Here is a 16,225-nt window from a genome sequence, read left to right on the forward strand (position 1 = left end):
TCTGTCATTTCGAAGTTATTCGCGATCATGAACAATAAACAATCGGCTTTTAGCAACGGCTGATGCACAACGGCTGGTAGAGCTCCATGCGGTACTGGATCGTGACGTCACAGCGCGCCGCTTACGTCAGAGGCCGTTTCACTCGCCTTGCGGAAAGGCACTATTAAATATTTTTTTAATGGTAGAAAACAAGGCAACATACCACAATGCAACACGTTTACGTACTATTTCATTGGTGTACTTTTCAAAAAAAATATTTTTGAAAATGATGCATGTTCCCAATTCCCCAGTTTGCTGCGCGTGACAGATGAGTGGACCCAAGATAATATATTATTCACAAGTTGAAAGTTTCAGATATGAAGATAGCGAGAGTGATTATTATTACTTACAGGACCGGGCGAGTTGGCCGTGCGCGTAGAGGCGCGCGGCTGTGAGCTTGCATCCGGGAGATAGTAGGTTCGAATCCCACTATCGGCAGCCCTGAAAATGGTTTTCCGTGGTTTCCCATTTTCACACCAGGCAAATGCTGGGGCTGTACCTTAATTAAGGCCACGGCCGCACCCTTCCAACTCCTACGCCTTTCCTATCCCATCGTCGCCATAAGACCTATCTGTGTCGGTGCGACGTAAAGCCCCTAGCAAAAAAAATACTTACAGGTGGGAATAAACGAGACGGGTACTCCAAATGAGGGGAGGCTAAATTAGTAATTAAATATATAGATGAAGCTTTGCGTATAAAGCAGTTTCGATGGTAGGGACATGCGAGATGAATGGAGCAGGATAGGCTACCTAGAAGAATAATAGACTTTACCGCAAAGGGTAAGAGAAGCAGAGGCGGACGGAGATGGTGAATGTTAGATTCAGTTTGCAATAATCTAAATATATGGACTTCGGAGATAAACGAGGTCACAAAGCTAGCTTTAAATAAAGGATTTTTCTAGACAAAGTGTTAATTCACCTAGGCATACAGATTACATATTTAAACGTATACGAGTCTCTAATTAAGGTTGCTCGACTAGGCGCTATGTTCCGAGCTGTCAGTAGAGAGGTGGCGTGAAATTACTACAGTAGACGAATATTTATTTATTTATTTATTTATTTATTTATTTATTTATTTATTTATTTATTTATTTATTTATTTATTATTAGAGAATAGAACTAAGAGAAATAGAGTAGGTAAATCATTATCTGATCCTGTAACCATTAAGAGAAGAATTTCTCAAGGCAGTGTTATTGGACATATATGTTTCCTATATATATCCTAAGGGAAGATCTTATTGGGCTAATCACATAAACGGGATTGTAAATAAAGTTTACAGATCCCTTCATAAGATGTAAAGGATGTAAAGGAGAGGGCATATAAGTCAATGGTAAGACCCCACTTAGAGCATTGTTCCAGCGTATGGGACCCCGCACTAGGATTACATGATTCGATAACTGGAAAAAATGCAAAGAAAAGGATTCGATTTGTTCTCGGTGGTTTCCGACAAAAGAGTAGCGTTACGAAAATGCTGCAAACTTTGGACTGGAAAGACTTAGAAGAAAGGAGACAGGTTTCTCGACTAGGCGCTATGTTCCGAGCTGTCAGTAGAGAGGTGGCGTGAAATTACTTCAGTAGACGAATATTTATTTATTTATTTATTTATTTATTTATTTATTTATTTATTTATTTATTTATTTATTTATTTATTTATTTATTTATTTATTTATTTATTTATTTATTTATTTATTTATTTATTTATTTTTGCCACTTGTTACGTCGCACTAACACATCGAAGGTTTTCGGGGGTGGAAGGATGGGAAAGAGCTAGGACTGGGAAGGAGCGACCGTGGCCTTATTCGAGGTACAGCCCCAGCATTAGCCTGGTGTGAAGATGGGAAACCACGGAAGAACATATTCAGGACTTCCGACGGTGCGATTTGAACCCACTATCTCCCAAATGCAAGCACACAGCTGCGCGACCCTAACCGCACGGCCAACTCCCTCGGTCCGAATAAGATTGAGTGGAGCTTTCAAAAGTAGGAAAAATCACAATATCAAGATGAAGTGGGATTTCCACAGGACAAATTGGGGCAAATATTCTATTATAAGAGGAGGAGTTAGGAATTGGAAAAATTTACCAAGGGAAATGTTCAATAAATTTTCAAATTATTCGAAATTATTTAAAAAGCTAGTTAAGTGACGATCTCTCTTTATCTGTTTTCCCTCCAGGGTCGGTTTTCCCTCGGACTCAGCGAGGGATCCCACCTCTACCGCCTCAAGGGCAGTGTCCTGGAGCTTCAGACTCTGGGTCTGGAACTACAACTGGGGAGGATGACCATTACCTCGCTCAGGCGGCCTCACCTACTAAGCTGAACAGGGGGCTTGAGGGGGATGGGAAGATTGGAAGGGATAGACAAGAAAGAGGGAAGGAAGCGGCCGTGGCTTTAAGTTAGGTACCATCCCGGCATTTGCCTGGAGGGGAAGTGGGAAACCAAGGAAACCCACTTCCAGGATGGCTGAAGTGGGAATTGAACCCACCTCTACTCAGTTGACCTCCCGAGGCTGAGTGGACCCCGTTCCAGCCCTCGTACCGCTTTTCAAATATCGTGGCAGAGCCAGGAATCGAACCCGGACCTTCGGGATTGGCAGCTAATCACACGACCCACTACACCACAGAGGCGGACAGTTAAATAACCAATAGGGAATATGCCACCAGGGTGATGTCCTCTACGCAGGTCAATGGCGATTGATTGATTTAGGGACCGATGACCTAGATGTTAGGCCTCTTTATAACAATCATCATCATCATCATCATCATCATCATCGTCGTCGTCATTGATTGATTGATTGATTGATTGATTGATTGATTGATTGATTGATTGATTGATTGATTGATTGATCGATCTTGAAGACACAGCATGAAAAGAAGCAAGAATTAATGGAGTAACAGGGGTATACAGACTGGCACATAGGCTGGGGTGAAACATCTATTGATGAGGTGAGTACGAATTTTGAAAAAAACTGAAACGAAATAAAGTATGGTGAAAAATATGGAAGAAAACTACGTACGTAAATCTTTAACGACTAGGAACCACGTATTGCTTAACTGATAGCTAGTGTCCTTGTTGAAATTATTAGGATCTTTGCGTATTTCCACTGCGTCTCTTATAACCCTAAACTGTACTGTCGTATGTTGTGTGGGTTTTTATAACATCTCATTTGATTTGCTCACTACAGTGCCATTCGTCTCTCAGTGTATTTACCATAGACCATTTACAAATAAAACTGTATAGAATTAACTACTCAACGCTCCTCTGAATTCGCGCGAAGTAATTATTAGCGCCAGGTGACATTGTCAAATAGATGTAGCGAGAACAATCTCTCCCGACCCGTATCCTTGTACTGGACTATAAATACGGGATATTTGCTATCCTGCGTGGAGTCAGTTCCTGACTTCAAATGCGGGCATTACGGGATACCTGAAAACCCTACTTAAAATGTCGGAGGATGTCAGAGAAGCGCAGGAGATCTTGGAAACTGGAGGCGCCGAGTAATCTTAGTGATAGAGATACACGAGTCAAGGGCAGAGACGAATATCGATCCGACAGTTAGAGCGCTATTGCGTGCCGGACAGCTTTCTAATGTGCACTCACAGCAATAGCACACGAGCCCACCAATTCTGCAATTAAATTACTGCCAGTTCATCCTTAAGAACATTAGTTTGACTCTTAGGTCGAGAGCAAAACTGCAATCCTCTTCATTGACATTCTCCTTGGGGAGTGTAATGATCTTCCGAGTCAATCAAGGGCATCTTGGCTCAAGAGAACCTTTCGTCATCATTTACAACTGATCTGCATTCCTTATCAGATGTTTACCTAGTCTGTTCTTAAATGTTTTCAAGGAAGTCCGAAGTCCTGCAGATTATGAAGTGTCATGTGGTCAGCATTACGTATCCTCTCGACCATTATTCTCGGCTTTCTAAGCCGGAGCCGCCATCTCACCGTCAGATGGCTCCTCAATTGTAATCACGTAGGATGAGTTGACCACAAACTAGCCCTAAGATTCGGGTAAAAATCCCTGACCTGGCCGGGAATCGAATCCGGGGCCTCCGGGAAAGAAGCAGGCACGCTACCACTACACCACAGGGCCGGCACTGTCAAATATTTCCCTTAGTAAATAATTCGAACTCCTCCTCTGTAGTGTAGTGGTTAGTGTGATGATAATAATAATTATAATTTCGTGTGGCTATTTCTAGCCGAGTGCAGCCCTTTTAAGGTGAGGTTGGCGGCATCTGCTATTTGTAGGTAACTGCGTGTTATTGTGGTGGAGGATAGTGTTATGTGTGGTGTGTGAATTGCAGGGATGTTGGGGACAGCACAAACACCCAGCCCCCAGGCCACTGGAATTAACCAATGAAGGTTAAAATCCCCGACCTGGCCGGGAATCGAACCCGGGACTCTCTGAACTGAAGGCCAGTACGCTGGCCATTCAGCCAACGAGTAGGGCAGAGTGTGGTGATGCTTGTTGTTTAAAGGGGCCTGACATCTAAGGTCATCGGCCCAGTGGTTTGTGCGATTAGCTGCCAACGTCGGAGGCCCGGGTTCGATTCCCGCCTCTGCCACGGAATTTCAAACGCGATGCGAGGAATGGAACGGGCTCCATTCAGCCTCGGAAGGTCAGTTGAGTAAAGGAGTGGTTCGATTTCTACGTCAGCCAACCCCGAAGTGGTGTTCCGTGGTTTCCCATCTCATTTCCAATCAAATGCTGGGATGGTCACTGCCACTTCCTTGCCTATAGCTTCCAATCTTCCTATCCCCCACAAGATCCCTGTCCAGCATACCAGCTGAGGCGGCCTGGACGTGGTTTTGGTCCTCCCTCTCAGTTGTATCCTCGACCAAATGTCTCACTCCCCAGGACACTGCCCTTGAGGTGGTAGAGGTGGGATCCCTCGCCGATTCCGGAGGAAGAACCAAGCGGATTAACTAACTAACTAACTAACTAACTAAATAAATAAATAAATAAATAAATAAATAAATAAATAAATAAATACATTCATAATTCCAATCCCTAATTCGTCTTCACATAAACGAATATTTGCCTCAGTTGTTCCCTTTAAATTCATCTTTATCTTTCATTGTGATCTTTCCCGCTTTTAAAAACTCTATTGAAACTTGTTAGTCTAATATAATTCCACGTGACCTCTCCTTCACAGTTCGGAACAAACCGCTTGGTAGAGCAGCTCGTCTCCTTCCTCCTAAGTTTTCCCTTTTCTCTTTTACATTCATACAGTAACTCGTACGTTCCCTAATAACATGCAATTCTCTGATCGACGTAGAACTTTGCCGTGCGTCAGATCTTGTTTTTATTGTCCCGTGGAAGAAGCCTTGCGTGAAATATGTTGGTGCACTATAACACTCACACGGTCCTGTCAGATCTGAAGCCAGATCCGGTAGCATAGTATAAACGACGAAATGAGACAAGACTGTTACAAGTGCATGAGTTGGTTGTACCTCCATCGAAATTTGCGATGCAGATGGGTGCGCTTTTATGGCTATCGACAATACGGTTCGTCCAAGATGCTATAGTGAGAAATCTGACCTGATTAGACTACTTAATTTACATCAACAAGTAATCCTTCTTACTTGGTAGTGCTTTTCTTCATAATTTCTGTTAAAGTGTTTGCACGAATCCATTCGTAAGCTTTGCTTTTTTTTTTTTTTTTTTTTTTTTGCTAGGGGCTTTACGTCGCACCGACACAGATAGGTCTTATGGCGACGATGGGAGAGGAAAGGCCTAGGAGTTGGAAGGAAACGGCCGTGGCCTTAATTAAGGGACAGCCCCAGCATTTGCCTGGTGTGAAAATGGGAAACCACGGAAAACCATCTTCAGGGCTGCTGATAGTGGGATTCGAACCTACTATCTCCCGGATGCAAGCTCACAGCCACGCGCCTCTACGCGCACGGCCAACTTGCCCGGTCATTTGTAAGCTTATAACCAACCTAACTAACCCCATGACGCTAAAAGCCTGAAGGGCCTTGCCCTACAAAGCGACCGCTGCTCAGCCCAAAGGCCTGCCGATTATGAGGTGTCGTATGGTCTGCACTACGAATCCTCTCGGCAGCTATTCTTAGCTTTCTAGACCGGGGTAGCTATCTCACCATCAGATAGCTCTTCATTTCTAATCACGTAGTCTAAATGGACCTCGAACCAGCCCTCAGATCCAGGTAAAAATTCCTCACCTGGCCGGGAATCGAACCAGCGGCCTCCGGGTAAGAGGCAGGTACGCTACCCCTACATCACGGCACCGGCTTTATAATCGTATAGGCCCTACATTTATATAATTTATGCGATATTTTTCTATTGTACGCTACATTCTTATAAATAGATTCCTATATTCTTATAAGTTTATTAATATGTTGAGATTTCTCCGTTACTCAGGCGGCAGCGCGCTGGCCTATCACTGCTGGGTTCCGTGTTTCAAATTCCGGCAACTCTGTATGAGGTTTGTGCTAGGCAAAGCGGAGGTGAGACAGCTTTTTCTCCGCGTACTCCGGTTTTCCCTGTCATCTTTCATTCCAGCAACACTCTCCAATATAATTTCATTTCACCTTTCAGTCATTAATCATTGCCCCAAAGGAGTGCGACAGGCTTCGGCAGCCGGCACAATTCCAATCATCGCCGCTAGATGGGCGCTTTATTCATTGCATTCCTGACCCGGTCGAATGACTAGAAACAGGCTGCGGATATTTCATATTTTCACATTCAGCGTATTGCTATTTCCTGATGGATTCAGTATTTGTCATATGTTTCCTGGCAGGGACCAGAGCAAAACGAAGCTTCCTCCGCATTCTCAGTCTATTAATGACATTTGTAACATTGTTACTTTCTGTTTTGTCGATCTAATTTAATTCTAGGATGACCCAATTAGTTTGGATACATACACACAGAATAATATTCAACCATGAATAACCACACTCCACTAACTCTTGTCTATTTACAAGTCTCTCACAGCAGGACCCCACCTGGGCTCTCTTTAACTGGATGGGCGACCTGCCATAAATCTGGATTGACTGCTGTCGTTACATCCCCTTCGTCTCGCAAGTCCAGTCAACCCACACAACAGCTGCACGTAGATGTTTAAACACGGGGCCGCTGACCTCTACAATACACGACGATTGTTCCTTGGCTCGAGTCCAGAGAAAGTAAGCCATTCGTACAATCAACACAGTCAACACACGTGGCCACTCCACACAGTGAACTACTTAACACACACTCCAAGGTGGTCTACATTCCATGGTAGTACACACACGCAGTACTCCAAGGCAGTACACGGACTGTACTCCGCTCAGTACACGATGATAATCTTCTTCCGGTAGAACACTGACGACAACCAGCACTACTGCCATCCAGCTAAAATCACTCCACGTCGGTACACATACTGTGCTCCAGTCGGTACTCCAAGGCAGTACACAGGTAATACTCCGCTCAGTACACGACCTTACACTGACTCCGGTGGAACACTGACGACAATCAACACTACTGTCGCCCAAGTCCAACTACCGAACTCCAACATTGACTCACTGTTCGCGGCTAGCCTCTTTTTTATATCCTGATGAACAAGCAATAGAATCTAGAGAAGGGTTCTCGTTCCCCGTTCCAGAAAGCATATGGAGAAACCAGACGAAGAGAACAATAGAGCCAATACCGTGACATGTCTTCCGACAGACTTGTAGGGTCCCCGGTCTGGCAGGAAATAACGAAGGGCATCTAAACACAGAGGGCCGGAATGTAACAATATGGTAGTTGTTGTGTTACCGGTGGTACTATATAATGAAATTCAAAACACAATTTGAGCCTTTGCATGCCGTGGAAAGTATTGTTTATAAGATTAGTCGTACTGCAATGGCAATTCCTGAAGAAGGGAGGGAAATAATGACGAACTACCTCACACCTCCCTTTGCCTAGCACGCCTCATTAAAGCACTTTTATAGGTTTTTGTGGCTTATAAAAACCATACATTTCAATGCTACGATTTGAAAATCTAATCACCCTACGGGCTGATGATGTAACAGACATTTTGTTCGCGTTTATACTTGTATAAATATTCTTATTTTAAAATTGCTATATTCTCATATTCTCCTTTTTTATATAATATTGTTAATGTTATATTTGTATGTAAAGTAATTGCATTTGTTCATTCATGGCTTGTAAATATTCTAACACTTCAGTCATTAACTATAGGAAGAACTGTTGTATATCATACTTCCATTTAGTCTTTGTTACCCTGGAGCAAATGAACTTTGTCCAACACATATTTCGTTGTTACCTTAGACCCTATATCTGTCCTATCATCTTTATCGTTCTTTGTCGAAAGTGACCCTTCTTGCTGTTTTTTCTATTCATATTTGACTTTATTGTGAATTTTAATTGCTGGTCTTCTGTAATGGTGGAATGAGCCGGACCATAGTTATTAGGGCCTACAACTTGATATAATCACATTAAAGTACCCGTCTTGCATATTTTTAAAGATCTGTTTCTGTATCATTTATTCCTGTTGTTGTTTCATTCTTTTTGTTTCATTCAGTTAGCTTTCTTTAACAAGTTGTTTTACCTCGCACCGACACAGATGGGTTTTATGGCGACGGTGAGACAGGAAAGGGCTAGGAGTGGGAAGGAAGCAGCCGTGACCTTAAGGTACAGCTCCAGCATTTGCCTGGTGTGAAAATAGGAAACCATCTTCAGTGCTGCCGACAATGGGGTTTGAACCCAATATCTCACGAATACTGGATACTGTCCCCATTTAAGGGACCGCAGCTATCGAGCTCGGTAGTTAGCTTTCTGACCACATTATTTTCTAGTTTGTTTACATAAATACATGTATTCTCCATTTAAGAGCTAATTTAATTTCCCAGTTAGCATCCAGAGCCCCGTAACTAGCGTCGTGCTTACGATATGATAAGCTATTTATTTATAAACAGAGTTGATTATGCAGTAAAGGTTAAGACAGGATTGACCTTGGAGGAATGAAGGTCTAATTATTTATTTCCAGCCCTCGTTGCCTTTTCGTGCGTCCTCCTTAAATGAATCGATGCTAGTCAAACTACCGTTTAGAGACACGCTAGGCTCATCTGGTGAATATGGAACTTGAAATTAAGAATATTGCTTAACCTACATACTCTCGAAGCTCATACTATTGAAAATTATATCGGCAGACTTCTTCGGGTTCGTCCTCTTGGCTAAATGCTCAGCCTACTAAATGGACATCGATTCGGAGGGCCTCGGGGTCAATTCCCGGCTGAGCCGCGGATTTCCTCTAACTGAGGGACTGGGTGTTTGTGTTCGTCTTCAAACAGTTCCCCTCGTCTACACAAAACACACTACACTTCTAACCACTACAGGAAAGGGCTGTAGTGAGTACCTCCATTCATATAAATTTGGCTTCAGGAAGGGCTTCGGGTCGTAAAATAGCGCAAAAATCCACACAAATGGGTGATTGCAGGGATCTAAGTCACTAAAATTACTCTTTTGAGTTAACTGCATTTTCATTGTCACCTGGGTCGATACAAAAAAAGGAATCTACTGCAAGCATCACAAAGTATTATGCTGCCTTGTTTTTCCATTGAGTGTCAAAAGGACCTTAGTCAGTGACATGGGTACATTTTTAACAATCAAGTAGGTTATTCAGAGACTTCGCTACTTTTACATATTCAGCAGGGAAATGCGCTTGTGTGCTGGGAAGTTTCTGACTGTTACTCCTGTATATACGGACATTATTGTTGATTACGAGGTACTCTAGTTGGTGGCCCAAGTTGTGCAAAAGGATAGCAATCACCTTAGAAACAATGAACCGTGCACTTAATGAAATGGAACGATTCCCTATTGCCAATTAACATTATTTATATTTATTATTTTTATAAAGGGAACTGTCAGATTGAGTGAGTTTATGGAAGCCCCAGAGAGCATCTTGTAAAATTGTGTCCTCAAGAAAACTAAACGACGTCGTGTTATCTACAGCCAAGGCATATCCTCATGGCAAAGTCCCCATCAAGGCCAGAGAGACTGAAGATTTGAAGAAGGTTTTCACTTACATTGCAGATGAACATCAAGACTTTTACAACGAAATCTTCCAGTGGCTACCTCTTCAGACGCTACACCAGATGACGAATGAATGAGACAAAATCTACTTTACTGATGGGTTAATTTAGACCTTTAAAAATGTTTAAGTTCTTATGAATGCAAGGAAAATAATAATTATTATCAAAAGTGACACAAGTCAGAAATAGTCTATTTTGTGGTAACAGGATATTTCAAAATTTCATAGAAAAAATGTCTAAATGTATACCTTGCAAGGAGAATTTACCATAATTTGTTATCTAATGATAACAATTGAAGATGTGAGAACATTTCTTTAGTTTTCTGAAAACGGTACAACCTTGACTCAGATCGCTTTTCATTTGATGTGCCGATCCCATGACACTACGCAGAAGGTTGGGAAGAAGAGGATGATTATTTAAGTCTGTATTCCAAACTGAATGTGCTAGATAATGACGGATAAACTGTAAGAACGTATGTGGCTGCCTATCCTATGTGATCGAGAAGGGGTCGCAAGGAACTGGGTTCCATTACTTGTCAGGTAGTCGATAAATTTAAACATAAGTCCTTCAGTTGTGGAGTGGCATATAGCCCTAAAGTAAAAGTTTAGTCCTAGTAAGAAAGGCAGCTGACGTGGAAAGAACAGACCATTATTCAGGAGTTACAAATGATTTGAACCATCATCTTCTACTCCTTGATGGACCTGTGAGGGAATGTTTACGTTTTAACGTATACTTGGTATAACAACATTAGATGCGAAGACAACAGCAAATAACTGACTAAACATTATTCTGAATGTAGTCTGTGAAGTTCAGATTTTTCGTTTTCATGACACATGAATACAGTAGTAATTTACCCTTTAATATTGTAACTTGCTTACTTTCGTAAAAAATTGCTTTTATGATATCATTTAACATTGTTATCGTTATAATTACTTTGGCCAGCTTTGCACCACGTAAACAACTCTTCACGATTTCAGTCTCCCTTTGGTGCCACTATTCCTACATTCTCTTTCTTGCAGCTTCTTTATTTTCAGCCGTCCAATGTTGCTTCTTCTTGGTCGCTCTTTCTGGCTCCAGAAACCCCTCAAATATGTGTATCTTTTTTCAGAAAGTGGTTCTATTGTGAATATCATGATCCATAATGTTCATTTCTTGCAGATCCTTTTTGGTGTTAACAAACCATTTGTCATAAGACTTGCCTTTCCTATCGGGCTTCTTGAAATGGTAAACAAGTTCTTAGTGAGTCTGTCGTCGGTATCCGAAATCCTGCTGCGTGTTTTATGTCTTTGTTATTGCGTAATCTGTATGTGTCAGTACATTTCTTTGGTCGGAGAATTTTTCTTAAAATATTATTATATTTTATACTTTTATCTTCTTTATATTTGAAGATCATACCACGTAGTTGATATTTAACCTTTGGATAAATGTATACATACTTCAATACAGAATTATATCCGTTATTATAGCATCAAAGTGCGCCTCTGTGGTGTAGTGGTTAGCGTGATTAGCTGCCACCCCCGGAGGCCCGGGTTCGATTCCCGGCTCTGCCATGAAATTTGAAAAGTGGTACGAGGGCTGGAACGGGGTCCACTCAGCCTCGAGAGGTCAACTGAGTAGAGGTGGGTTCGATTCCCACCTCAGCCATCCTGGAAGTGGTTTTCCGTGGTTTCCCACTTCTCCTCCAGGCGAATGTCGGGATGGTACCTAACTTAAGGCCACGGCCGATTCCTTCCCTCTTCCTTGCCTATCCCTTCCAATCTTCTGGTCATACTCCCCAGTTGTATCCCCCGACCAAGAGTCTGAAGCTCCAGGACACTGCCCTTGAGGCGGTAGAGGTGGGATCCCTCGCTAAGTCTGAGGGAAAAACCGAACCTGGAGGGTAAACAGATGATGATGATGATGATGATGATTATAGCATCAAAAACCTACTTGAGAAAGATATCCTATAATTCGGACTTCCACTAATTCGGACCAGATCTCGCCCTCCATTAGTCCGAAATACTCGGGATTTGCTGTAGAGCGCGCAGTAATAGATTCGAACGTTAAACAAGTTTTCACGCATGCTGCATGGTATTAAAATAGCATCGCCGGGCTGAGTGGCACAGACGGTTAAGGCGCTGGCCTTCTAACCCCAACTTGACAGGTTCGATCCTGGCTTGGTCCGGTGGTGTTTGAAGGTGCTCAAATACGACGCCTCGTATTGGTCGATTTACTGGCACGTAAAAGAACTCCTGCGGGACTAAATCCCGGCACCTCGGCGTCTCCGAAGACCATAAAAGTAGTTAGTGGGACGTAAGGCAAATAACATTATTATTATTATTAAAAAAAGCATCCAGTGTATGGAGAATAAGTCGTCAGATTTTTAAAGATAACACAAGCATGTAATTATTACAGACATTAGACATGGAAAGGGGTGTTGAAAGCTACTTCACAGGGCGAGTTGGCCGTGCGGTAAGGGGCGCAACCGGGAGATAGTGGGTTTGAACCCCACTGTCGACAGCCCTGAAAATGGTTTTCCGTGCTTTCCTATTTCCACACTAGGCAAATGCTGCGTCTGTACCTTAATTAAGGCCATGGCTGCATCCTTCCTATTCCTAGACATTTCCTGTTCCATGGTCGCAATAAGACCGATCTGTGTCGGTGCGACGTAAAGCAAATAGCAAAAGAAAAAAGAAAGCTACTTAAGGGAGACTTTGAACTGGTTAAGAGCAATGGAAGAACACAACTGTAATAATATAATAAAAAGGGGTGCAACCAAGTACCCTAACTGCGAACTAGAACGCATTAATGCCATTCAAGGGCTGGAATTCAAAATCCTCTCTTACCATTTTCGATCAATGAGTATCCTCCAAATGGTAATTCATAGGTAGTCGTGTTGAAACATTATCAAACAGCACCTGCATCTGTACCTTTACAAATTTAGTGTTGTGCATGCGTCCAGTGAATCTTCGCGTGTTGGAGATGCGGGAGGTACTCAAGCGCACACATATGACATCAACCGATTGGTGGATCGAAATCACGCTTTCCGTCATTTCCTTTGATGGAAAGTTCTCCTGATTGAACACGAGCCAATTCCGCGTCAGTTTTATAAATATTTTCCGGGCTGATTTTATTTTGCCCACCGTCTACTCTATGTTCCTATTCGAAAGTTTCCGTATTTCAGCGCAAACGTTTGCAACACCCGGTATAGGAGAAGAAATCTTTCCAATAAGAATACAAACAAAAATGAATACACGGCAGAGTTGGCCCGTTGAAAATTCAGATACTTTCAAAGTGACTTCACTCTTCAGGAATTGCTTCTAAATAGAACATCTGAAGACAGACTTATAGATGTGGTACAGTACAAATTCGGATTGATAGTTCGATAACACAGCAGTACAAGACATTAAAATGTAGTTTCTTTTTAAACCTTTAAAGCTAAGAAGAAAATGAGTACGAATTTTTTTATAGCAAATTCAATTCGAAATTCTACACTTCCTCCCTGTTTCTGGTAAAACTAACAGTTTTAATCTTATTTTGTTTTATTCAGGAAAGTATGTGCTAAAATATATAAGGGTACAGTATACTTTCCAGAGAACTGTTCAAGTTAGACAGACAATATACAGGCTGTAAAAATAAAGTAGGCCAGAATTTCGGGACACTTTCCTCATACGTAGAAGAAGAACACACGAAGGGCGTAACATATTGTTTTACACTTTATTTTTCTACCCAAATGAAGTAGGCTACATTACACATCAGTTGTTACGTCCACCTTCTCAACATAATTTCCTTGTAACTATATGCAGTTTTGCCATAGATATTTCAGTATCTCCAGACCTTCCTGAAACCATTATTTAGGATTCCTGCGTAACCATGCCTTGACAGCTGTGTCCAGTTCCTCAAAATCCGCAAAACGGCGACCACGCTGAGGTTTCTTCATGTTCCCGAACACGTGATAATCACTTGGTGACAAGTCGGGAGAATATGGTGGATGTGGCAGATTCCATAGCATCTATTGTTGTTTCGTTTGTGGTTCATGGTAATAGAGCCATGTCCCAGCACCAGTCTCAAGTCTAGCTATAAAGTCAGCTGGATCTTGATTATGGCGTTGCAAAATTCCTCTGCACACGTCTACACGCCTCTGCTTTTCGTCTGCAGACAAGAGTCTAGGCACCCACGTGGATGACACCTTCCCCAACTGTAAGTGGCCGTACACGATCCGCTGCAGGGTGTTTCGGCTAATTCCCGTGGCTGCCTCCTTTTCCGTAAATATGATGCATTTGTTTCCTTGGATGGCCTGTTCAACCCGGGCAATGTTGGCTAGTATTGACGTTGTCACATTACTTCCAGAACTGGTTCCCTTGTCCACCGATGTGCGACCTGTTTTCCAACCTTCCACCCGGTTGTAAACCGTTTTCCATGACGGCGCATGTTCTCCACAGGCTGCCACCAAGCGCCGATGAATTTTTGCAGTGGTCACGCCTACTTTCCATAGGAACCAAGTAGTATAGCGCTGTCCCTGACGGTTTGACGGTTGCTTTCCATGTTGTCTGCTCCTACGCTGACCGTGTTGTTACAAAATGGCTATGACGAGTGCATTCGTTGGCCCTGTGCGCGTGCTGCTACCAAACGGCGCAACAAGACACTCGTTTCACGTCACCACTTTCAAAAGTGAAATGTGAACCATACGTGGACGTACAAAAAATAAAGTGTAAAACAATATACTTCGCCCCTCGTAGGAATGTTAACGGAAGGCGTTTTGAACATGTCATGTAATAAAGTGTTCCATGTGACATGCAGATACATTCTGTTCCTGTATGATTTCCGTGATAAATATACAATGTCAGTCTGTAGAAAATTAGTTCTAACATGGAAATAAATAATTCTTTCTGTGGATGTTATGTAAATAACTACATTTAAGCTAGAGATAGGTGTGCATTCCACCTAGTTGCAAGTTAATGTTGTTGATTAAATTCAATCTTCATTGATGTTATTCTTTCAGCGGTCGGATGATACACCACGACCTGCCAACGGAACGCAACCCCGTCCATGGCCATGGTTCTGTTTCCAGACCCTGTGTCGAGCTCTGGAGTTCGCTATGGGCTGTGCTATGGCTAACATCACCAAGCAGCCTGTCAACAACAGACACACTTTCATGCAGCATCAGTACGCATACTCACTGAGGCTGAAGCACCGAGAGTCGCTGTACATCTGAAGACTCTAACTGCTGTCGTCCATCTGAGGGCAGGTTCAACACAGTCACTTGAAGCTGCAGACCGCTCGGGTACTGCCTACAGTATGTCAATTTGATCGTCAGTAGCACGTCTGCTGAACGTGTTTGGAGTTCTCATCGAAGCGGAGCAGCTACTGACATGTGAGCCTTGTTTAATATGGAGTTGCCAGTCGTTCTGAAGCTCAAAGATTTTCGAACGTAGAAAAAAGGGTATATGATCTTAATAAAGAGTATAATCTTCCAATAAACTGATATTGCGTGGTTAAATGTCAACCTGGTATGTCACTCTTACACACGGTGGATGAATAACTTTATAAACTCTTATGCTCAAGTACATTGCGGTTACTGGAAATCTGAATTCATATCTTCTTGAAACACGTCATATCCTTTGAATGCACATTACTACCAGCCAGAAAATTAGTTACAAAAATTTGTTTAACTTCGTCACATCATCAAGTCATTTAAGTAAATGAATTCAGTTATTAAGGATAACATTTCAGAATTGAAGTTTTAAAGTTCTGTTAGTCTAACATTATATTCTTGTTCCGGAATTGGCATGTCGTTTCTCTATGTACAGTATATATATTAAAGGCAGCCGGCGTTTTGAATGCATTATATTCTTCGGCTAATCGGCGTATGTATCCGTACTTGATCCTAGTAATCAGCCTTCCAAGGTAGCCCAAACGAGTAGTGTTATGCACCTTGTGATCACTTGCGTGATACACTGGTTGTTGATTTTAATTGCTTAACATGAAACTTTATTTGCGATCGAAGAAGAATGCATCAGTAGCGTTAATAAACGATAGTGTAGTGTTAATATTGATGCTTTCACAGCCCGTACTTGCAGATTCGATATGGGCTTTTGGCCTTATGCCATGTCAAGAAAGCAAAGTGAAATTCTTTACGTTTCGCAGAGAGCTTTGCTCTGATTCTTCAG

General features: G+C 42.3%; 1 protein-coding gene across 1 annotated transcript in view; it reads left to right on the plus strand.

Annotated features, from left to right (window-relative positions):
* Positions 1-15,270, plus strand: part of LOC136875989 (uncharacterized) — a 440,031-nt gene extending 424,761 nt beyond the window's left edge. The window contains exons 11-12 of the mRNA XM_068228292.1: positions 3,652-3,681; positions 15,058-15,270. Coding sequence (XP_068084393.1) covers positions 3,652-3,681; positions 15,058-15,270 — 243 coding nt within the window. The remainder of the gene's footprint in view (positions 1-3,651; positions 3,682-15,057) is intronic.
* The last annotated feature ends 955 nt before the right edge of the window (positions 15,271-16,225 follow it).

The sequence above is a fragment of the Anabrus simplex genome, chromosome 6 (assembly GCF_040414725.1).
Source record: "Anabrus simplex isolate iqAnaSimp1 chromosome 6, ASM4041472v1, whole genome shotgun sequence".
NCBI lineage: Eukaryota > Metazoa > Arthropoda > Insecta > Orthoptera > Tettigoniidae > Anabrus > Anabrus simplex.